This window comes from Ornithorhynchus anatinus, chromosome 1 (genome assembly GCF_004115215.2).
Source record: "Ornithorhynchus anatinus isolate Pmale09 chromosome 1, mOrnAna1.pri.v4, whole genome shotgun sequence".
NCBI classification, from domain to species: domain Eukaryota; kingdom Metazoa; phylum Chordata; class Mammalia; order Monotremata; family Ornithorhynchidae; genus Ornithorhynchus; species Ornithorhynchus anatinus.
Genome location: NC_041728.1, coordinates 21,452,788 through 21,477,784, shown reverse-complemented (window position 1 = coordinate 21,477,784; position 24,997 = coordinate 21,452,788). Strand labels below are relative to the sequence as shown.

The following is a 24,997-nucleotide window of genomic DNA, read 5'->3' as shown; positions in this document are numbered from 1 at the left end:
CCCGCCCCCTCCCGCGGAGGTGCGCGCGCAGCCCCGCGCGCGCCCGGCGCCGCCGCCCGCGCCCGCGCGCGCGCCCCCGCCCGCGCCCCCGCCCGGCTCAGACCCGCCGCCGCCGCCGCCGCCGCCGCCGCCGGAGGATGAAGCGGCCGAACATCCTGCTGACCGGTCAGGGGAAAGGGGACGGGGGAGGCCGGGGCCGCAGCGCTTAGCAGCACGTCCAGCCCGCCCCCTGGCCGCCCCCCCTCCTCGCTCTGCCCTGCAATGGCCCCTCCCTCCGCACATCCCGCCAAACCGACTCCCTTCCCCTCTTGGAAGCCCTCCTGACGGCTCAGCTCCTCCAGGACGCCTTCCCACACTCAGCCCTCCCTTGCCCTCCCCATTCCCTCCCTCCGCGCTTCCCCTCCCCACTGCATTTGTGCATATTTCTATCTACTATTTATTACTTTTTTTACTTAACGAATGTGTGTGTGTATATATAATATCTAGGATGCCATTGATCTAGCTCAGGAATTACCTCCCGCAGCTCACCTCCCCCAGGAGGCCTTCCCACACTGAGCCCTTCCTTTCCCTCCTCCCCATCCCCCCTCCTCCCTCTGCTCTTCCCCCTTCCCCTCCCCACAGTACTTGTGCATATTTGTACATAGTATTTATTACTCTAATAATTATGTGTGTGTATATATATCTGTCTATGATTCCATTGATCTATCCCAGGAATTATCCCTTAGAACTCACTTCCTCCAGGAGGCCTTCCCAGATTGAGCCCCCCCTTTCCCTCTGCCCCTCCTCCCCTCCCAATTCCCCCTCCTCCCTCTGCTCTTCCCCCTTCCCCTCCCCACAGCACTTGTATATATACTACTTATTACTCTTTTTATTTTACTAATGATGTGTAGATATCTATGATTCTATTGATCTATCTCAGGAATGATCCCTCAGAGCTCACCTCCTCCAGGAGGCCTTCCCAGGCTGAGCCCTCCCTTTCCCTCCCCATTCCCTCCCTCTGCTCTTCCCCCTTCCCCTCCCCACTGCACTTGTGCCTATTCGTACATAGTATTTATTACTCTATTTTATTAATGATGTGTCTATATCTCTGATTTTATTTCCCTTGATGGTATTGATGCCTGCCTGACTCCTTGTTTTGCTGTCCGTCCCCCCCGCTTCTAGACTGTGAGCCCGTTGTCGGGCAGGGATCATCTCTATCTGTTGCCCAGTTGTCCATTCCAAACGCTCAGCACAGTGCTCTGCACACAGCAAGCACTCAAGAAATAAGATTGAAAGAATGAGTGAATGAGCCCCGGAAAAAGGGACCCTCACTTGGCTTCTCTTCGCTTTGCTTCTGTTCAGGTCGTTGAGCTCCCTCCCCAGTTGGATCTTAATAATAATAATGTTGGTATTTGTTAAGCGCTTACTATGTGCTGAGCACTGTTCTAAGCGCTAGAGTAGACATAGGGGAATCAGGTTGTCCCACGTGGGGCTCACAGTCTTCATCCCCATTTTACAGATGAGGGAACTGAGGCACAGAGAAGTAAAGTGACTTGCCCACAGTCACGCAGCCGACAAGTGGCAGAGCTGGGATTCGAACTCATGAGCCCCGACTCCAAAGCCCGTGCTCTTTCCACTGAGCCACGCTGCTCCTGCAACGTGAGATCTTTGGGCGGATCTCATCCCTCCACAGGGGGCCGAGCCCAAGGAGGACGGCAGGGTCGATTTACCCACTTGGGCAGGTCCGGCTGAGCAGTTGCTTCACTAATCACTGATCTTCTAGACTGTGAGCCTGTTGTTGGGCAGGGGTGGTCTCTATCTGTTGCCCAGTTGTGCATTCCAAGCGCTCAGTCCAGTGCTCTGCTCACAGTAAGCACTCAATAAATACGATTGAGTGAATAAAGAGCGTGGTTTCCCGGGGCTGCCCTCGGGGACAGGCCTCCCGCCACCGCCGCCCGGAAGCCTTCCGCGCGCTCCTTGATTCAGCCCTTCCAGTGTGGGCGGGAGTGGTCTCTCTTCGTTGCTGGATTGTACTTTCCAAGCGTTTAGCACGGTGCTCTGCAGGCTGTAATAATAATAATACTGGTCTTTGCTAAGCGCTTACTATGTGCCAAGCACTGTTCTAAGCCCCAGGGGGAGATCCAAGTCTATCAGGTTGTCCGAGGTGGGGCTCCCGGTCTTCATCCCCGTTTTCCAGATGAGGGAACTGAGGCCCAGTGAAATGATTTGCCCAAAGTCACACAGCCGACAATAATAATAATAATGGTATTTGTTAAGCGCTTACTATGAGGGCAGGGATGGTCTGTCTTCCTTGCTGGATTGCACTTTCCAAGCGTTTAGCACAGTGCTCTGCATGCAGTAATAATAATAATGGTATTTTTTAAGCGCTTCCTATGTGCCTAGGACTCTTCTAAGCTCTGGGGTAGATCCAAGGAAATGAGGTTGTCCCGGGGGGGCTCACAGTCTTCATCTTCATTTTCCAGATGAGGGAACTGAGGCCCAGAGAAGTGAAGTGACTTGCCCAAAGTCATACAGCCAACAATAATAATAATAATGGTATTTGTTAAGCGCTTACTGTGTGGGCCGGGATGGTCTCTCTTGGTTGCTGGATTGTACTTTCCAAGTGTTTAGCACAGTGCTCTGCACACAGTAATAATATTTAGCACAGTGCTCTGCACACAGTAATAATAATGATAATGGAATCAGTTAGGCACTTACTATGTGCCCAGCACTGTTCTAGGGCTGGGGGAGATACAGGGTTATTAGGCTGTCCCAGGTGGGGCTCACAGTCTTCATCCCCATTTTCCAGATGAGGGAGCTGAGGCACAGAGAAATGAAGAAGTGACTTGCCCAAAGTCACACAGCCGATGATAATAAGTATGGTATTTGTTAAGCGCTTACTATGTGTCGAGCACGGTTCTAAGCACTGGGGGAAATACAAGTTTATCGGGTTGTCCCCCATGGGGCTCACAGTCTTCATCCCCATTTGACAGATGAGGGATCTGAGGCCTGGAGAAGTGAAGTGACTTGCCCAAAGTCACACAGCTGACAAATGGCGGAGCCAGGATTGGAACCCTCGACCTCAAACTCCCAGGCCCGGGCTCTTCCCACTGAGCCACGCTGCTTCCCTAAATGAATGAATGTGTCAGAGACTGTAGTGAGGACCGGAGTAACCAAGGTAATCAGGTTCACGGTCCCTACCCCACATGGGACTTACAGACGTAATCCCCACTTTACAGATGAAGTAACTGAGGCACAGAGGTGGTGAGTGACTTGCCTAAGGTCACACAGCAGGCAAGTATCTGTTTACTTGAGTTGATGTCTTCCCCCCCACTCCTCCAAAGACTGTGAGCTCGTTGTAGGCAGAGATTTATTGCTGTGTTGTTCTTCCCCAAGCGCTTAGTACAGTGTTCTGCTCACGGTAAGCACTCAATAAATACTATGGAATTGAAGGGGTGGTGCCGTGATAAGAACCTACGTCTTTCTGACTGTGATCCTTCGCGACTGGGACTTGTATCCCCGCCCCCTCCTTTTCCCCCATTCTCCCCTTCCCCCGTCCTTAATCCCGGCTCCGCCACTTGTCTGCCGTGTGACCTTGGGCAGGCCCCTGCTCTTTTCTGTGCCTCAGTTCCCTCACCTATAGGGTGGGGATTGATATCTCTTTGATTCTATTTATCTTGACGATGTCTTGTTTTTATTTTGCTCTGTTTTGCTTTGCCGTCTGTCTCCCCCATTGAGCCTGTGAACCCGTCACTGGGCAGGGATTGTCTTTATCTGTTGCCGAATTGTCCATTCCAAGCACTTAGTCCAGTGCTCTGCACATAGTAAGCGCTCGATAAATGCTATTGAATGAATGAATGACTGTGAGCCCCACGTGGGACAGCCTCATTACCTTGTTTCTATTCCAGCGCTTGGAACAGTGCTTGGCACATAGTAAACACTTAACAAATACCATAATTATTAAGGCACAGGTTTGCTCTTGGTCCGTGCAAGGCCCATGGGCACGGGGGATGTTTTCTCTCCCGAGCGTGTTACAGTCCCGTGTCTGTGGGTTGAGCGGGTTGGTGAGCTGCGGGGATGAGCCACGACAATAGTCGGTCAGTGTCATTTCTGTCTTATCCTGCCTCTGGCCTTTATTGCTCTATTGTACTCTTTCTTGTTGTATTGCATTTTCCAAGCACTTAGTACAGTGCTCTGCACAGAGTAAGCGCTCAATAAATACGATTGAATGAATGAAAGAATGAATCCTTTAGTGAGTAGTAACAGGGATGAAATATGATTTCCTGTCTGCTTCTGTCACTGATTTACTCAGCATCTGGCCTTTGTGGAGGTATCCCGTGGGAATTGTGGTAACAGTGCCGAGTGCCTAATAATTCTGCTGATTGGGAAGGACAGAGGCAGTCTCAAAACTGGAAGCAATTTCAAATCCTCACCTTTCTGAAGGAAAGACTGCAGCTGAACCTTCCCAGGGAGTTGGATGACTGTTGTATTCTTAATTGCCCGAAGAAGTTGATGCCACTGCCTCCCGTCGTCATATTTTGTGATTTAATTTGCTTTTTAAGGCACACCAGGAGTAGGAAAGACCACACTGGGCAAAGAACTTGCTTCAAGAACGGAACTGAATTACGTCAATGTAGGCGATCTGGCAAGAGAAAGTAAGTGTTGTACCTGGGAAATGAAATTGTTAGGGGTTTAAACATTTTACGTGTTTATTGACTGGAGGCAAAAGCAGGTTGCGTGTTTTGTTTCCCGTGACGATTTTGTGGTATATCTGTCCTCTTTAAAAAATGGTGTCAAGGACTCAACAGGTTTCAAGTGCTGTGAGATAGCAGGGTAGATTGGTGGAAGGAGCATGGGCCTGGGAGTCAGAGGCCCTGGGTTTTATTCCCGGCTCTGCCAGGTGTCTGCCCTGTGACCTTGGGCAAGTCATTTAACTTCTTTGTGAAGTGGAGATTAAATCCTTTCCCTCCTACTTAGACTGTGAGCCCTGTATGGGACAAGAGACTGTGTCAGCCTGCTTAACTTGTATCTACCCTAGTGCTTAGTACACAGTGAGTGCTTAACAAGTACCATTATTATTATAATATATGAAGGTAATTAGATTAGACACCATCTCTGTTCTGCACAGGGCTCACCATCTGAGGCGTGGCTCAGTGGAAAGAGCACGGGCTTGGGAGTCAGAGGTCATGAGTTCAAATCCCGGCTCTGCCACTTGTCAGCTGTGTGACTTCACTTCACTTCACTTCTCTGGGCCTCAGTTACCTCATCTGTAAAATGGGGTTTAACTGTGAGCCTCACGTGGGACAACCTGATTACCCTGTATCTACCCCAGTGCTTAGAACAGTGCTCGGCACATAGTAAGCACTTAACAAATACCAACATTATTAAAGAGATGAAGTATTTTATGCACTATGGATACATGTCTACTTCCCGTGTAATAATGTATGTAATAAAATGAGGTAATCTGACTTGCTAGCGTAAATTTAGCTAGGAAATGGGGATATGTTTAATTCTGATCGACTTACATACTGTTCAAGTCTCATAGCAAATTCTCTGAACCACAAGTTTTTGCGGTTCGGCATTGAGCATCCTGAATGAAAATCAGCCTTTAGTAAAGCTTTCAGAACTCTCCAAAATAGTCGTTGCTTGACTTGGTAAATTCCACGTGAGTTTTTAAAGGATGGTGTCATAAATATCAAATTCAGGACCTCACTTGCCCCTTCTTATGCCCTTCTCCCTTTCCTCTCCCACCAGTAAAGTTAGAAGAATAACCCCTGGCGACCGACTCTGTTGTACCTTACTCTCTGAAGCGCTTAGTACAGTGCTCTGCACACATTAAGCGCTCAATAAATACCACTGATAGATGGGGGACAAACCCAACGCAGGGGAGTAGAGCAGCAGCCAGAACTGGTGAAAGAGAAACTGCTTGTGCTGCCCTTCTCTCCTCATTTTTGTGTTCCGATTTGTGTGTTGGGAAGCCATTCCTTGCTCCCCGAGTTTTTACCTCATCAGATAGCCTGGGCAGAATCAGTCAAGCCCGAGGTCGGAGCCACTGGAGCTGCCTCTGCTGTCCTAGGATGCCTTCAACAACTCCTAAGGATACTTGTATTTCTGGCTGAAAGCCTCGGTATTAAAAGGCGCTCTTGGAGCTTTTATTTGTGAGCTTCCTTAAGTTCCTAACTTTAAGGGGAATGAGGGAGGAGGGAGTGGAGAGATGGGAGAAGGGAGTAAAGACGAATCTATTCATCGAATCAATCAACCAATAACTCAGTGGTATTTATCGAGCACTTACTGTGTGCAACAGACTACACAGTGAGTTTACAGTCTAGAGAGGCAGAATAATTCAGATTGAAATTTTATATGTAAAGCCTTTTTTAGAAACCACTGTCCTACCTTCACTTTTCTTCTTCAAATTCCGTCGAGTCCTTCCCCCCCCAGTAGCGACTCCATGGACACACCCTCTTCAGAACGTCCCATCTTCTGTCATAAAGTTGTTCTGGTATGTGTATCTGTAGAGTTTTCTGGATAAAGATATGGAACTGCTTGACCGTTGCCACCTTCTGCGCGGTAAAATCTTGAGTCTCTGCCGTTGCCCAGCACAGGTGAATCAACTCTGACACATCAGCTGAGACCTTTCCATTATGGGTAGCCCTATATGGCATCATTCTAAGCTTCACCAGTGTACACAGGCTCTCCTGCCACGAGAAAGCATAGATTCATCAGAGAGTCCTCCATTTCAGTGATTATTTATACCAGACAATACCGAAACAATATGGTTTAAGAGCTTTTAGAAAAAATCCATTATTCTGTACCTAGAAATCGTATAGTAGCCACTAATATGCCCACTGGGGATTCAGATATTAATAGATTATCATAACTTAGAAAGACCACCTTGTAACTTTGAGGTATCTCATTGCAGATGGCATTTTAAAGCAAACTCATTCACAAGCTAATTTTTTTTTTTTTTAGGTCAGTTATATGATGGATTTGATGAAGAATATCAGTGTCCCATTTTGGATGAAGACAGAGTAAGTTTGATGTTAAAAAGACCTTGTTTTTTTTTTTTTTTGAAATTAAAATTTTATCTTAGTTTTCTTACAGAACACCTCTTTATGTGCACCTTTATTTCTATAGGTAGTTGATGAACTGGAAGAGAAAATGAGAAATGGTGGGGTTATTGTGGATTATCACGGTTGTGACTTCTTTCCTGAACGATGGTTTCACATAGTGTTTGTGCTCCGGACAGAAAACTCCCATCTGTATAAGAGACTTGAAAGCAGGTAAAGATACAGACTTATCTCTTAGAAGGTGATAAATTTTTGTACATATTCTTGAACTACTGATCAACTTTCTTAGTCTGTTGAGTGTCCACAAAGTGTAGCATCCCACCAGAGGTAGAGCAATTTACGTAAGAGTCTTGTTTTGGGTCCCAGCATCCCCAGTGAGATTCCTGCCCATTCTTCAGGATAGTGGTGTGTTTGAAAACCAAGCACGCACACACACACAAACAAAAAAACCCCTCATGAAAAATCTATGTGGGCCATGCTTAGCAAATCTCAATGCTCCCTGCCTCCACTGCCCAAGCAACTGAATCAGCTGCCTTACACATCCTAAAAAAAGGGTATCCACCCTATGCACTTGTTATGGGCAGGGAATGTGTCTGCTAATTCTGCTGCATAATACTTTCTCAAGTGGTGAGTACAGTGCTCTATACATAGTTAGCACTCAGTAAGTACCATTGATTGATACAACTAGACTGGTCACATCAAGTCACTTAACTTCTCTGTGCCTCAGTTACCTCATCTGGAAAATTGGGATTAGAACTGTGAGCCCCAGGTGGGGCAACCTGATGACCTTGTATCTACCCAGTGCTTAGAACAGTGCTCAGCACATAGTAAGCACTTAACAAATACCAACTTATCAAAGGTAATAGTGTGACTGAGTGATGGGGATTTTGGGTGCATATTTAAGAATAGACATACCTCCTAAACAGGGTGAGTTTACAGTGAAATCGGGGGGAAGATGACAAGCCATTGACCCATAAGCTCTCATTAATAATAACAACAATAATTACTATTATGGTATTTGTTAAGCGCTTACTATGTGCCAGACACTATACTAAGCTCTGGGGTAGATGCAGGGTAATCAGGTTGTTTGATGTGGGACTCACAGTCTTAATCCCCATTTTACAGGTGAGGTAACTGAGACACAGAGAAGTTAAGTGACTTGCCCAGAGTCACACAGCTGACAAGTGGCGGAGCCTGGATTAGAACCCACATCCTCTGACTCCCACACCCGTGCTTTTTTCCACTAAGCCACGCTGCTTCATTAAATACAATTGACTGATTGATATGGTAGATGGTGGCCTATGGGAGCGTCTACATGACACCAGTCTTTGGCTTACGGGGTATAGTCACAGAGTGGTGAATAAAAGCCACTGGTGGAAAATTCACATGCTACATGAGTTCATTATCTAAAAAAACAGAGAGGAAGCTGAAAATAGAATTCAGAACTTGGATTCCCCATTTCTGCAAGTTTCCAGCATCTGATTTTAAGACAGCTCTTGTCTTCTGGCTATAAAGTGAATTTACAGAAAGCAGAATGATGCCTTCTGACCCCTTTCTAGGAACTTCACTCAGTTACTGGGTTTATCAGACTTGTAAATAAAGGAATTATTTAGTTTTCTTTGTATGCACCTAATTCCATCTCTGCCTTTTAGGGGATATAGTGAGAAGAAACTACAAGACAACATTCAGTGTGAAATTTTCCAAATACTTTATGAAGAAGCCATGGCATCATACAAGAAAGAAATAGTTCATCAGTTGCCTAGCAATACTCCAGAAGAACTAGAAAATAATTTAGATCAGATTATAAAGTGGGTTCAGCAGTGGATAAAAGACAACAACTGAACCCCGTTTAGCTGAATTTCTTCTAGGTTGTTCCACATCGACATGGATATCTTGCCCTCACCTCCCTCCGTATTCCAGAGAAATGATCTAGTGGCTGATAAACCATTACCATTTAAAATGTTGGTTCAGAAATAAGAGGATGATAAACGAGGTTAGTAGTTATCTTTTTTCTCTGTGAGAAATCAAGAAAATTCCAGTTATGATTAATAAGATGTTGGAAGTTTGAGTAAAGAGTCGTCATTCTCATCATCCAGCACTGCCAACTAAAACGTGAATTAAAATGACTCAGTGGTTACGATAACTCAGAAGAAAATGATGCCTATTAAAACGAAAGACTTTTGAGGCGAATGCTAAAACATTACATAAAGGATAATGCTACTGGTGGGTAATACTTCCACACTTTAAAAGTTGCCTGCAAATTCATTTTAACAAAGGTTGAGATTACAGCACAGTATAATCTTAACGTTATGATAGTACAATATTATTTGTTTTTAAGACTGGTATTGGGGAAAGACATTTGTGTAAGAAATGATTGCTAAGCCCAGCTCTGATGTTGACACCTTTTATAATCATAGGCACCAGGTTTCCCATCAGTGAAAAAGAGTCTATCCTGGTACCCAGGGTGGCCCTCTGCACCCGGAGCTCAATAAATGTTACTTAACTAAAACTTTGAGTCCTATCTAGTTGAAGATAAATCCCTTGTGATCATGCTTATGATAGTGGCTGCGTTAGGGTAAGCCATATGGCTACCTAAGGCCCTCCCTAGACTAGCCCTCTGGAAGCCAGAGAGGATGGTTAGGTTTGGTGGTTGGGAATGCTGACTGACGGTAGAGGCCAAGTATGAAATCATGAGCAGCAGCAAAGAGTTAGTGGCTGGGGCCAGTACAGTCTATCTTAGCCGCTCTTTTTCCTGCTCCGTGCCTGATGGGGTCCAAACCAGCTGCACTCATTTCTGATTCTGGGTCATGGTAATTCAATAATATCTCTTGAGTGCAATTATAGTTTCTTTTTTAAGGTACATATTTTAAACGTGCATGTCCCACTATGAATTGTGGATCTCATGTCCATTGTATTTTGTCAGTTTCCCATGGAAAAAAAGGCTTTTAAAACCACTTTTCACCTTGCGGTCTTCTTCCCCTCAGCCGTCGCAGTAATTACAATCGGATTTTCCATAATCCATTTTTTCACTATGCATGTCTGATTGAATTATGTTGGGATTTTCCAGGGGCGTTCTTTTGACCATGCGTGTCTGCCTGGATAGAATGCAATTATAATATTGGAAGAAGCGGATGTACAAATGCGCGTGGTGCCTGTCAAGGCACGGGTAGAAATTTTTTAAGTTTTTCTTTCTGCGGGGTCAGTCAAGACTGCAACCCTTGTGTTAATGGAGAGCTGAGTGTCATTTTTGATCAAACAGGCTGATTGCTTTTAAAAGGAGTTTCAAAATTAGATGAGTTCCTATATGTCTGTTTTGTAGTATGTATTTTATAGTGGATTCTTAAAAATTTCCTGTGGAATTTGTTAGTCACCCAGAGGATGGGCTGTTGAAACAGTGAATGAACAAAATTCGTGGCCCTACCTCTTCAGAGGTAGACAGCTGATTAATCAGAAGGCAGTGGATTAAGGAAGAAAGTTCTAACTTAAGATAGTCTGGGCTCATTTTCTACTTGAGGTATATTTTTGTAGCAGTGGGAAGAATGACAGTTGTACATGTTCCTATACTAGGGTGAGGCTTTTTCCTTCCCTTTGCCTTAATTTTCAGAACTGGATGGGGGGGGATTCCAAGTGTATCCATAATTTGCTCTACCATTTACATTACTCTATAGATGTGGCCTTTAGAAGTTATTATGCTTATCCAGTGAATAATAATCATATTGTGGTTGAGCATAGCTTTCCAAGTGGAAGATGAGGGTGAAAAATGGGAAAATGTATATGGGAATAAACACTCTATAGAAATTTTGTAGCAAGTATTTTGTTGATGTGTGCTCCACAGAGTTATGAAAGGGGGTTTGTTTCACACAGGCCATCGACATGTCATTGTACCTGTGAAAGCTGCCTAAGATTCACTCGCTTTCGAGACAAGATGTCACAGTCCCAATTTGGTTTTTCTGTAGAGCTGCAGTGCTAGCAGGGTGCTCTCTAATACAAATAAAGAATGAGTGAAATCTGTGTCCTGCATTTGTGATTTTTTTTTAAGGGAGAGTGGATAATAAAATGATTTGGGATGTGTTTTTGAAATTAACTAGGTGGAATTTTCATTTTTAAATGGCTTTTAGTATTGTTTTTTGTTTAAAAAACAGTTTCAGAGTCCCAAAGTTAAGTTTGAGAAATGCCTCACCTATGCAAATCCATTGCGAATGTATTAGATGCATTTTTTGTGAATGCGTTTTAGAGAAGCAGCATGGCCTTGTGGAAAGGGCATGGGCCTGGGAGTTGGAGGACCTGAGTTCTAATCCTGACTGCCACATGCCCGCTATGTGATCTTGGGCAAGTCACTTCTCTGTGACTCGATTTTCTGAACTTTTAAGTGAGGGTTAAATACCTGTTCTCCCTCCTATTTACATGGACCCATCCATTCATTCAGTCGTATTTATTGAGCACTTACTGGGTGCAGAGCACTGTACTAAGCACTTGGAAAGTACAATTCAGCAACAGAGATAATCCTTACCCAACAATGGGCTCACAGTCAACAAGGGGGAGACAGACAACAAAACAAGTAAACAGACATCAGTAGCATCAATATCAATAGAATTATAGATAACTACATATCGTTAAATAGAATAATAAATATGTGCATATATACAGTCTTTCCACTAAGCCACACTGCTTCTCTAGATGAAAAATTGGGGTAGATACCAGCTAATCAGTTGTTGTTTTTTTAAAGTAGTTTTTGTTACACACTTATTAGGTGTCAGACACTGAACTAAGTGCTGTATACACTTACAGATGATGGAACTGAGGCACTGAGACAGAGACTGCATCTGACCCAATTAACTTGAGCTCAACCTCAGTGCTTTGAATAGTGCTTGACACATAGTAAGTGCTTAACAAATACCCTGGAAAAAAAATGCCCTGTGGCTTTTAGTTATTAGTATAATGGCAAGCATTCAGTAGAGCATTGAACCCCTAGGGGCACAGGCATTTCTGAGCATTGGAATATAATAAAATCCTCCCCTAACCTTCCGTTTTCTTGGGTTTGGTGCAGCGATTGGCCCCTGGACAAGAAGTGGGAAATGTGCCCTTGGCAAAGCAAGGTTAGGTGAGGTTCAGCCCTTTAGAGGTCACAGCCGAAGCCTTCGTCCACTGCCCTGAAGCAAACCAAATTGAGAGCGGGTCCAGGGGTGAGCACCGGTGCAAGCAGTGTGGCCTAGTGGAAAGAACGGAGGTCTGGGAGTCGGAGGACCTGGGTTCTAATTCTGACCCTGCCACTTGTCTGCTGTGGGGCCTTGGGGAAGTCACTTCGTTTCTCTGTGCCTCAGTTCTGTCATCTGTAAAATGGGGATTAAGACTTTGTCCTCTGAGGGACCTGGACTGCCCAACCTGATCTACCCAAGCACTTAGTTCAGTGTCTGACACCTAGTAAGTGTGTAACAAATACCACTTTAAAAAAAAAAAACTGATTAGCTTGTATCTATTCCAATTCTTCATTTAGAGAAGCAGCGTGGCTGAATGGAAAGAGCCCGGGCTTCGGAGTCAGGGGTTGTGGGTTCTAAGTCCAGCTCTGTTACTTGTCAGCTGTGTGACTGGACAAGTCGCTAAACTTCTCTGTGTCTCAGTTCCCTCCTCTTGTAAAAATGGGGATTAAGACTGTGAGCCCCACGTGGGACACCCTGACTCCCTTGTATCTCCCCCCCAGTGTTTAGAACAGTGCTTGGCACATAGTAAGTGCTTAACAAATACCATCATCATTATTATTTGGTGCTCGGCATACGGTAAACACGAACCATTAAAAAAAAACAAACCCTCATTAGCTTGTAACTCCCTCAGCGATAAGTTCAGTGTCTGACACATAAACGCTTAGCAAATACTATTAAAAAGAAAAGCCAATGAACAGAGTCTGATTCACTTGTATCTATCCCAATTCTTCATTTGTAGAAGCAGCATGGCTTAGTGGAAAAAGCCCAGGCTGGGGAGTCAGAGGTCGTGGGTTCTAATCCCAGCACCGCCACTTGTCAGCTCTGTGACTTTGAACAAGTCACTTCACTTTCTCTGTGCCTCAATTACCTCATCTGTAAAATGGGATGAAGACTGTGAGCCTCATGTGGGACAACCTGATAGACTTGGATCTCCCCCCAATGCTTAGAGCAGTGCTTGGCACATGGTAAGCGCTTAACAAATATCATCCTCATCATTGTCTGTACTCCAGAGCTTAGGTGAGAGGCTGGTACACAATAAGCGCTTAGTGTCTCACCCTTTCTAGATTGCGAGCCCATTGTTGGGTAGGGACTGTCTCTCTCTCTGGCCGAATTGTACTTTCCAAGCGCTTAGGACAGTGCTCTGCACATGTAAGTGCTCAATAAATACGATTGAATGAATGAGTGAATTGTTGCCTGACTCCTTGTTTTGTTTTGCTTCTCCCTCCTTCTAGACTGTGAGCCCTTTGTTGGGCAGGGATAGTCTCTCTCTGTGGCTGAAGTGTACCTTCCAAGCGCTTAGGACACTGCTCTGCACATAGTATGCGCTCAAGAAATACGATTGAATGAATTGATGTCTGACTACTTGTTTCGCTTTGCTGTTCGTCTCCCCTGTTTAGACTGCGAGCCCATTGTTGGGCAGGGATGGTCTCTCTCTGGCCAAAGTGTAAATTCCAAGGGCTCAGTCCAGTGCTCTGCACACAGCAAGGGCTCAATAAATAGGATTGAAGGAAGGAAGGAATGACTGAAATGGCTCAATAAATAGGATTGAATGAAGGAAGAAATGATTGAAAGACCCAATAAATAGGATTGAAGGAAGGAATGACTGAAAGGCTCAATAAATAGCGAAGGAAGGAAGGAATGACTGAAAGGCTCAATAAATAGGAGTGAAGGAAGGAAGGAATGACTGAAAGGCTCAGTAAATAGGAGTGAAGGAAGGAAGGAATGACTGAAAGGCTCAATAAATGGGAGTGAAGGAAGGAATGACTGAAAGGCTCAATAAATAGGGGTGATGGAAGGAAGGAGTGACTGAAAGGCTCAATAAATAGTACTGAATGAAGGAAAGAATGACCGAAAGGCTTAATAAATAGGATTGAGGGAAGGGAGGAATGAGTGAATGAAAGAGATGGCATAGGGGCGGGTCAGCGGGTCACGTGGTTGGGAAGGGGGCCGGCCATGTTTGGGGCGGTCCTGCCTGAGGGAGCCTCCCCCGTCCCTGAGGAGGGCCAGGCTTCGCTCCCCGCCGAAGAAGACCCTTCCCCGCGGGCCGGGCCGGGTCGGGTCGGGTCGGGGCTGGTCAGGTCGGACAGTCCTCGTTCAGGGAGGAGGCCCCGGGCTCAGACACCGCCCGCCCCAGGGCCTGAGGCCTAGGCCTGGGCCTGGGCCTTGACCTGAGCCTTGACCTGAGCCCGGCCGCGCCTGCGTCGTCGGCGGGTTGGCATTTCAGGTGAGCACGACCACTCGGTTCTCCATCCATCCATCCATCCATCCATCCATCCATCCATCCATCCATCCATCCATCCATCCATCCATCCATCCATCCATCCATCCAGTCGTATTTACTGAGCGCTTGCTGAGCAGCGTGGCTCAGTGGAAAGAGCCCGGGCTTGGGAGTCAGAGGTCATGGCTTCCAATCTGCCACTTGTCAGCTGTGTGACTGTGGGCAAGTCACTTCTCTGCCTCAGTTACATCTGTAAAATGGGGATTAACTGTGAGCCTCACGTAGGACAACCTGATGATCTTGTATCTACCCCAACGCTTAGAACAGTGCTCTGCACATAGTAAGCGCTTAACAAATACCAGCGTTATTATTAGAGAGGCAGCGTGGCTCAGTGGAAAGAGCCCGGGTTTGGGAGTCAGAAGTCATGGGTTCGAATTCCGGCTCTACCACTTGTCAGCTGTGTGACTGTGGGCAAGTCATTTCTCTGCTTCAGTTACATCTGTAAAATGGAGATTAACTGTGAGCCTCACGTAGGACAACCTGATTACCCTGTATCTCCCTCAGCGCTTAGAACAGTGCTCTGCACATAGTAAGCGCTTAACAAATACCAACATGATTATTATTATGACTGTGTGCACAGCACTGTATTAAGCGTTTGGAATGTACAATTCAGCAGCAGATAGAAACAATCCCTGCCCAACAACGGGCTCACAGTCTAAATGGGGTTTTACCAAAAAGTGCTCCAGCTTCAAAGCTTGACCTGCCCAGCTCCCACAGTTTTCTTAATGATGTGTAGCTATCTGTGATTCTGTTTATCTTGATGATATGGACGCCAGACTACTTGTTTTGTGTTGTTTTGTTGTCTGTCTCCCCCGTTTAGACTGTGAGCCCGTTGTTGGGCAGGAATTGTTTCTATCTGTTGACAAATTGTAGTAATAATGACGATGGCATTTGTTAAGCGCTTAGTCTTTGCAGAGCACTGTTCTAAGTACTGGGGAGGATACAAGGTGATCAGGTTGTCCCACATGAGGCTCACAATCTTCATCCCCCTTTTGCAGATGAGATAACTGAGGCCCAGAGAAGTGAAGTGACTTGCCCAGGGTCACACAGCTGACAAGCGGTGGATCTGGGATTAAAACCCATGACCTCTGACTCCCAAGCCCGGGCTCTTTCCACTGAGCCACGTGGATAGAGCCCGGGCCTGGGATTAGACTGTGAGCCCGTCATTGGGCAGGGATTGTCTCTATCTGTTGCCAAATTGTACATTCCAAGTGTTTAGTACAGTGCTCTGCACATAGTAAGCGCTCAGTACATTCTATTGAATAAATGAATGAATGACCTGCGCTCTAATACCGCCTCCACCACTTGTCTGCTGAGTGGCTTTGGATAAGTCATTTCACTTCTGGGCCTCAGTTATTTTACATTCCATTCAATCGAATTTATTGAGCACTTACTGTGTGCAAAGCACTGTACTAAGTGCTTGGGAGAGTACAATATAATAATGCATGGACACAGTCCCTTCCAAGCACTTAGTACAGTGCTCTGCACATAGTGCTCAGTAAATACGATTGAATGAATGAAAGAAGGAAGGTTGGAAGCGTGAGTGATTTTCCATTCCCCTTTGCGGTACTGTCCTTTCCAGGTGCTCAGTCCGGTGCTCTGCACACAGTAAGAGCTCAATAAATGCGATGGAATGAATGAATGTTTCAAATATCCCTTCATGTCCTTTCTACTTGTTTTGTTGCCTGTCTCCCCATATTGCAGGCGCCTGCATTAAACTTGTAACAATAATAATTATGGCACTTGTTAAGCACTTACTATGTGTCAAGCACTGTTCTAAACGCTGAGTTAGATACAAGCTAATCAGGTTGGACATAACCATTGTCCCACCTAGAGCTCACAGTCCCAATCCCCATTTTACAGATGAAGTAACTGAGGCCCAGAGAAGTGAAGTGATTTGCCCAAGGTCTCACAGCAGACTTGTGGTAGAGCCGGGATTAGAACCCATGACCTTCTGATTCCAAGGCCTATGCTCTAGTCACTAAACCACGCTGCTTTGTACACCGGAGTATTTCGTTGACTAATCCCGCAATCTTTCATCATCTCTTTTAGGACTGTTTTAAATATTTGTTCCTGTGAAGGGTAACTCTTAGGAGAAAAATCCCCTAAAATGTTTTTCAGGCTTAGTATGGAGACCATCCTGACAGGGCAGCCTTCTTTTCACTTCAGCATTTCTCTTTTAGGATGTACGTTTACGCCACTACTGCCCAGGGGACTTTAGAGATAGTGTATGCAGAAAACAACCGCTGCTGTGGTAGCACATGCCTAGTTCTTATTTTTAGTATAATAGTTCTTATTTTAATAGTTTAACAGTTCTTATTTTTAGTATGATATTTAATTGCCTACTTTGTGTCAAGCACTGTTCAAAACCCTGGGGTAAGTTCAAGTTTATCATGTTGGGCGCTGTCTTCCTTGAGTCCTCATATGGCCAAGTAGGAGGCTGAATAGGTATTTAAAATCCCTATTTTAGAGATGAGGAAGCTGAGACACAGATAAGTTAAGTGATTTGCCCAAACTCACACAGCAAGCAAATGGCAGCCCAAGAATTAGAATCCAGATCCTCTGACCGCCCAAGTGTGCTCTATCTCCTAGGCCAGGCTGCTTCTCTGCTTATTCCTATTGTAGTTTGATTTGCTCAAGACCTTAGCTTGCTATAACTATTGGTTATAAATTGATGATTGAAATTTTGTTTTGACTGTTATTCCTAGAAGAGTAGCAGTTGGGAGAGTTTTGTCAGAAGGTCTCGATTAAGATTTTAATCATATCGATAGCATTTTCTCCTTAGAATATACTTATAATAAAACATAAGAGCTTTAATTCAGCTTTAGGAGTAGGAATTAAGCACCTACTCTGTGCAGAGCACTGTATTAATCCCAGGGAAAAATACACAAGTGAGAATTATACAGTCCTCATACACCTGTTACTATCTTAAACGATTGGTGGTTCTAATCCTTAATTTGTCTTAAAAAAAGTTTTTACCCTGAGGAATTAAGGCCGTTTTTACCCTGAGGAATTAAGGCCTTGATGAAAATCATGCCCTTCTGTCATTTGGCAAATAAGAGCCTAGCTTTAATGTTAAAAGAGGAGATATTTCTTAAAGGAGGGGTCAAGGATGGGGAAGTCCTATTTGTTTAGCTAAACTTGGGCAATAGGAGGTGTAGGAAGGAAGTCATGGCAAAATGCAAGTGTATTTTTGGTTAAAAAAAGTCATCTAAATAATTGCGATGGAGCAGTGTGAAATTACTAATGGTCCAAGTCAGGAGTTGCTAGCTTTTTATATATAAATCCAAAAAAATTACATTTTTTTTCAAAAGTTGCCGTCATTGTTTCACAACAGACTGCTTTTCACTTCACCCCCTCAGGAGTCTGCCACTTTGTTTAACAAGTAACTACTGAATCCCTGTGAAGTGACCATCTGCTTAGTAGGTGCTTGGGGCACATCCCTATTATGAATTTATTTACTCCCTCAGCACTCGGGTATACATGTCCACTCAATTTATTTTGACAGTGTTGTAGATTCTTTTATCTTTGTCTCCCCTCTTAGTGTGTGAACTCCTTGTAGGTAGGGAATATGTCACTTGTTTACTCTGTACTTCCCAAGTGCCTGATAAAATTGCATTACACCACGCTGATGTTTGATAAATACTACTAGTGGGTGCTAAAAACAGATTCAGGCCCTATCCTGAAGGAATTTATAATCTAATGTCAGGTGATTATTCAGTCAGATATACAAACTGAAGACAAAAACTCACTGAAGAAAATGGAATGTTGATTGTGCCGCCAGTTTGAACAATAGGTGGAAATAACCAGAAAGATTTCTAGAAAAGTGAAGCTTGAGTGATGATTCAAAGATGGAGATAGTGGGAATAAAAGGTTAATAAGGTTGTTCTAATGCATTTAGGACAGGTCAGGTATAAGAGGTACAAGAGGGAGAACTGAGGAATACTGAAATGGTGCACAATTTTCCGTAGGAACAATCCTACGGATTGTTCTACCAATGCTTTTTTTTCCCCCTACTGAAAAGGGGCGTGGAGTTGATTTCCAGGTACAAACACTGGTGGTGAGATTCATGTTATTGGAGGGGAGGAGTGGGAGAAGTGTGTCAGAGTGCAGGAAATCCCAGGTGGAGACTTTCCTTCCCTGATTCTGTGATTAATGGAGAGTTGTGATTTGAAAAAAATGGGGAGGCTTCATTTTTCTAAGTGCTCCTGGGTTTGTGCTTGATCATTGGGAATAATGCAAAGGGAAACTCAATTTTTTAAATGGCATTGAAGAACTACTATGTGCCAGGCACTACTAAGTGGAATAACTACAGACTAATCAGATTGGACCCAGTCCACATCCCACACGAAACTCACAATCACCAGTTTTCAGATGAGTTAGGACAGAAAAGTGACTTGTCCAAGGTCACACGGCAGACAAGTGGTGAACGGTTGTCTAAATCCTGTGAAATCAGGACTAGAACTCAGGTCCTTCTATCTCCCTGGACTATGCCTTTTCCACTAGGCCACGCTCTTTTAAACTTCAGCAGCTCTTGGCAGTTGCCCCAGTCGCCTCTAAGGTAGATATGTTCTGGCATAGGAGAGGGAAATCAACCAGTCCATTAATAGTATTTAAAATTCATTTTAAAAGCATTGAATCTGGACCTGGGGACTCCAGATGATGATGGTGTCTTCTGCGAAACGGCAGATGAGTCAAGGTGCCAAGTTCTTGAGTGGCTGGGGCAGCATAGTTTTAAAGAGAGAAAAAAAATGCTTCCCTTCACTTTCCTAGCCAAGGAGTTTGTTCCCTTTTTGCCTTGCTAATGGTTGTTCCCCACCTATTAGGTGCTTATCAACTTCCCCTGTAGCAGAAGCATCAGAACTCCTCAGGCATCCTTGGAGAGAAAGTGTCCTTCCACCATGATAATCTCACACAGGCAGTAGGGCCAAGTAGCAGCATCATTACTTAGCACTATGCAAAGCACTTGTAGTCTCTACAATAAAGTTGATAGACATAATCCCTGCCCTCAAGGAGCTGAGAATCTAATGGGGAGGCAGAGAGACATTACAATAAATTTTAAATTGGGGAAGCAGCAGAGTATAATAAGCATATTAAACATAAGTGATACCACCTCCTGACTCTCCCTTCTTCAGTCCACACTTCACTCTGCTGCCTGGATAATTTTTTTCTGAAAAACCATGAAGTCCACATCTCACCACTCCTAAGGAGCCTCCAGTGATTGCACATCCAGCTCTGCATAAAGTAGAACCTCCTTAGCATTGGGTTTTAAAGCAACCTCCCTCTTACTTCTCCTCGCTGATCTCCTACTATAATCCAACCCTCACATTCCGCTCCTCGGACACCAGCCTACTCTCTTATGTTTTGATCTCGCTTTTCCTGCCACCGGCCCCTTGCCCACGCCCTCCCTCGGGCCTGGAACTTCCTCCTTCATCATATCTGGCAGACCCCCACTCTCCTTTTCTTTAGAATCATCCTAAAATCACAAGCTTTTCAAGAGGCCTTCCCTGACTAAGTCCTAGTTACCCTTATCCTCCTTACCCCCTGCCTCTACTCTGCACTTTTCTGTGAACCCCGTAAGCACTTTCATGCTCACGCCAGCCCTGCAGTTCTTCTGTAAACATTCCTATACTCTATTTCCTTATCTGTAATTCATTTTAGTGCCTGCCTCCCCCTGTAGACTGTCAACTCCTTGAGGGGAGGGATCGTATCTACCAACTCTGTTGTACTGTTCTTTCCTGAGTGCTTAGTACAGTGCTGTGCACTCAATAAGCACTGAATAAAAACTGTTGATTGATTGTGGGGTGGGGTGAGTATCAAAGTGCTTAAGGGGTACAGTCATGTGCATGGAAGCAGTGTGGCTTAGTGGTTAGAGCCCGGGCCTGGGAATCTGAAGGACCTGGGTTCTATTCTCGGCTCCGTCACCTGTCTGCTGTGTGACCTTGGACAAGTCACTTCACTTCTCTGACCCTCAGTTATCTCATAGGTAAAATGGGGTTTGAGCACCCCATGTGGGACAGGGACTGTGTCCAACCCGATTAACTTGTACCCCAGTGCTTAGAACCGTGCTTGGCACATAGTGAGCCCTTAACAAGTACCATAATAGTAATTATTGTTATTATTAGGTGGCGCAGAAGGGAGGGCAAAAAGGGTGGGGAAATGAGAAGTTAATCAAGGTAGACTTCTTGGAGGAGATATTTTAGTAGAGCTTTGTAGATGGGTAGAGTGGTGGTCTGTTGGATGTGAAGTGCAAGGGGTGGGGGGCTCCAGGCAGGAAGGAGGGTGAGCACAGAGCAAGGGGTCAATGAGAGAAATGAGATGAGGGTACAGTAAGCAGGTTGTTGTTAGAGGAGCAAAGAATGTGGACTGGGTTGTAGTAGGAGAGGAATGAGGTTAGGTAGGAGGGGGAGAGCTGATTGAGTGCCATGTCCCTCGTGGGGCTCGCAGTCCTGGTCCCCATTTTACAGATGAGGTAACAGGCCCAGTGAAGTGACTTGCCCAAGATCACACAGCAGACAAGTAGCGGAGCTGGGATTAGAACCCAGGTCCTTCCGATTCCCCGGCCCATGCTCGATCCACTAAGCCACACTGTTTTTTATCTATCTACCTGGCGCTTAGTGCAGTGCTTGGCACTTAGTAAGCGTTTGACAAATCCGACAATTATAATAACTTTTCCTAGAAAAACGATCCGGGCAGCAGAGTGAAACGTGGACTGGAACGGAGAGAGAGAGAGAATCCAGGGAGGTCAGCCAAGAAAGAGGGTGATACAGAAGTAGAAGCAGGAGTTAAATGCTTGTCCCAGGGTGGTCACAATTTCGCTGGAGAGGAAGGAGCAGGTTTTAGAGATGTGGTGAAGGTAGAACCGAGGGGATTTGGGGACTGAATTGACTGGCTGCGTCTGTGAATTAGAGAGAGAGGAATGAAGAAGACTGCCTAATTAATCTACAAGTTTGAGAAGGCATCAGGAAGTGAGTAAAAGGCAAACAGACAGAGTCAATCAGTGGTATTTATTGGGCACTTATGAGGTGCCCTTAGGAAAGCACAACAGTAACAATAGATACAATCCTTCCCCTAAAGGAGTTTGCCGTCTAAACCAAGCCCCTTTTTGGTGTTTCTAACACACTGAGTATATCTTCATGTTTGACTACGTTTTCTGTCCCAGCTGTTATGCGTCGGGGAGGGAGCAGGCTATCAAGCCTGTCATTTGCCACTCCTGCACTTGGTGACAAACGGCCAAAGGGAAGGGAGGGAGGAGCAGGTAAAATGCCTAGGCTTCCAGCACACAGTTCACAAGGAGAATCTGTGGACAGATTTTGATTGGGCAAGAGGGATAGATGAGGGAGAAGCCGAAGAGAGAAGCAGTGTGGTCCGGTGGAAACAGCACACAGGCCTGGGAGTCAAAGGACCTGGGTTCTAATCCCAGCTCCACACTTGTCTGCAGTGCGAGCTTGGGCAACTCACTTAACTTCTCTATGCCTCAGTTTCCTCGTCCGTATGATAGGGATTAAATCCTACTCCCTTCTATTTAGGCTGTGAGCCCCATCTGACTGTATCCAATCTGATTATCTCGTACCTACATCGGTGCCTAATACAATGTGTGGCACACAGTAAGCGCTTAACAAGTACCACAGAATACACACACTGGGAGCAGGAGGTTTATCTTTGCTGTTCTTCCCCCACTGTCTGCAAAATGAGCCTAGGGTCAGAGAGCAGGGACCCAATAATAAAAATGGTATTTATAGAGCCCTGAAGGGAGAAGAGGCTGAGGTGGTGATGGCCTGGAGGGCAGTCCCGCCTCTACAACTTGTCTGCTGTGTGGCCGTGGGCAAGTCACTTCACTTCTCTGTGCTGCAGTTACCTCCTCTATAAACTGGGGATTGAGATTCTGAGCCCCACATGGGACAGGGACTGTATCCAACCTGATTTGCTTTTATCCATCTCAGCGCTTAGAACACTGCCTGACACATAGTAAGCACTTAACAAATACCGTAATTGTTATTACCATTATGTGAACAGTCTTTCCTTAGGGCTGTTCTTACTGCAGTCCCACACCCCTGGGGTTGCAGCAGATGGGAAGAGGGTATGAGAGGGTTCAAGGAGTCCTGCATTGTCCCTCCATCTCCCTCCTGCCCCAGCCCTCCCAGCCGGTCTCGTTGACGAGTCATTTGGGGCATTTGCAGGTGGTAAGCCAACTTAAACAGCCATATTAATTCTTTCAAATAAATGAATCGACTAATAGATGACTTTCTCGTTTACTGATGGATATCAAGAACTGGCAGTGTAGCAGGATCTATCTGGGATCCTCTTGTTGGATAATAAATGTAACAATAATGTCTATGTGCTAGTTGTGACCATAAATTAGGAATTAACAGCGGGATGTATTCATTTTGAAATATTCATTAAATCGTATTTATTGAGTGCTTGCTGTGTGCAGAGCACCGTACTAAATTCTTGGGAGAGGACAATACGATAATGAACAGACACATTCCCTGCCCAGAAATGTGAAAACATGTCATTTGTTTTTGTACTTGAAAATGTCAGACTGTGATGTTGAATCTGCATTATAACTATAATAAATCTCTTTTATCGGTATTTTTGCACATCAATTATCGAGAAATATTCCTGTACCAGGACAGGATTTGTTTAATAGGACTTTACAGTTCAGGAAGAAGGAGAAGAAAGAGAACCTTGACATATTCCTCACTTATTTATTCTGGACTTGGCAGCAAACTGGTTACCAAGTTATATGATCAAGACATTGTAAAACTGAAACTACTTCCTTCATTCTTGGAAAGAAAGTTTAGATAGGTGTGTTTATTTTTTGTGCCCTGTTGGCAAAGATCAGCTCTGCTGTATCACCCTTAGCAGAACGCTGAACTTGGTGAAAGCTATCCATTCTCTCCTGTAATTTACCACCAGTTCTTGGGATCCCAAGTTGGATTTCTTGTCACTAACATCAGTTGGATGAACAGTAAGTAGTCTTAAGGGCCTTTGATTGCATTTAAAACTTTTTTGTTTGTTGGAGCATTACTCACACCTTACCGTGCTGTCGTGAACTGGTGGTAGGAAATTCTGGAATTTTCCATGGGTAAAATTTAAATTTGCTTTCTGTCTTGTAAGTCAGTGGTCTGATGGAGGATTATTTTTCCTGTCTGAAGCTACCAGGTGCTCCTGCAAGATCAATATTCACGTTGCCAACGAGTACAGTAGCTACAGCACCCAGAGAGGTAGAGGAGCAAAACTCAGGAATGGAAGAAGATGACATGGCAAATGGAGACTTAGGAGATGGACTTGGTAGGAGGCCTGGTGGCCTTTATGAAATGGGCTCCTTGAGTGTTTGTGCATTTAAATCAAGAAAAGGATCAAATGGGAGAGACTCACGGCCTCCCCAGATTTCAGGGCTGGCGGAAGAAAATGATGATGCCGTTTTTCGTTCCTCAAAGTGCAGTGACCTGTATGAAACATTATCCCAGAGGCACGGACAAAGCACAGTTGCTGATTGCAGCCGGAAAAATAGCTCTGGTAAGACCAATATGCTAATGTTCTCAAGTTTTTCTCACTCCACCAACTGTGCAAAACTTTGTAAAGTTATAGTCAAGTTATTAATACAGTGAAAACTGTTTTATCTGATGCTTTACCAACCAGAAGCTATAGAAATCGGACTTTCTGAAATTCCCCAAATCGAGCAATTTTCTTAGTGGAGTACCAGGCCTGGTTGGAGAGAGCATGGGCCTGGGAGTCAGAAGGCCTTGTGGCTCAGCGGAAAGAGCCCGGGCTTGGGAGTCAGAGGTCATCGGTTCGAATCCCGGCTCTGTCACTTGTCAGCTGTGTGACTTTGGGCAAGTCACTTCACTTCTCTGTGCCTCGTTTTCCTCATCTGTAAAATGGGGATGTAGACTGTGAGCCTCACGTGGGACAAGCTGATTACCCTGTATGTACCTCAGTGCTTAGAACAGTGCTCTGCACATAGTAAGCGCTTAACAAATACCAACATTGTTATTATTATTATTATTATTATTATTATTAATCCTGACTCTGCCACTTTCCTGATATGTGACTTGGGGCAAATCACTTAACTTATCTGTGCCTCAGTTCCCTCATCTGTAAAATGGGGATTCACCTGTTCTCCCTCTTCAACTGGGAGCTCCATGTGGGACCTGATGATCTCATATCTATCCCAGAGCTTAGTACAGTGCTTGGCTCATAGTAAGCACTTAACAAATACCACCCATTATTATTATTTGTTGCTCCCATGGAGAGAAGCCTCCATCCTCTAAACTGTAAGCTCATTGTGGGCAGAGAGTGTGTCTGCTTTTTGTTGATTCTCCTTTTTATTACAATTTCAGTGACCAGTGTGGGGACTTGGCTTTTCTGGGGCAGGAATCCCAACAGATGACCAATAGTATTTATTGAGCACTTAATACAACCACTACTACTAATTATTATTACTAATAATAATTATGGTATTTATTAAG

General features: G+C 44.9%; 2 protein-coding genes across 5 annotated transcripts in view; both read left to right on the top strand.

Annotated features, from left to right (window-relative positions):
• The first annotated feature begins 97 nt into the window (after positions 1-97).
• AK6 (adenylate kinase 6) lies at positions 98-11,057 on the top strand. 3 transcript variants are annotated; one of them, XR_003761009.2, is made up of 6 exons: positions 3,055-3,157; positions 4,542-4,634; positions 6,949-7,007; positions 7,114-7,259; positions 8,699-9,039; positions 10,911-11,057. XR_003761009.2 is itself a non-coding variant. In XM_029069649.1 (5 exons), exons 1-5 carry the CDS (start codon positions 138-140, stop codon positions 8,886-8,888), a joined length of 516 nt encoding a protein of 171 aa, XP_028925482.1. In that variant the 5' UTR covers positions 98-137; the 3' UTR covers positions 8,889-11,057. The 3 variants fall into 3 exon arrangements, 2 of the variants coding, with proteins under 2 accessions (XP_028925482.1, XP_007655674.1); XM_029069649.1 differs by lacking the exon at positions 3,055-3,157 and adding an exon at positions 98-165 and having other exon boundaries at positions 8,699-11,057; XM_007657484.3 differs by having other exon boundaries at positions 8,699-11,057.
• Positions 8,961-24,997, top strand: part of CCDC125 (coiled-coil domain containing 125) — a 35,942-nt gene continuing 19,905 nt past the window's right edge. Inside the window, exons 1-2 of one of the 2 annotated variants that reach the window (XM_007657563.4) lie at positions 8,961-9,039; positions 23,681-24,044. In XM_007657563.4, coding sequence (XP_007655753.2) covers positions 9,028-9,039; positions 23,681-24,044 — 376 coding nt within the window. In that variant the 5' untranslated portion in view covers positions 8,961-9,027. Of the gene's footprint in view, positions 9,040-14,240; positions 14,469-23,680; positions 24,045-24,997 lie in introns of those variants that run through there. The other variant, XM_029069634.2, reaches the window with a different exon arrangement.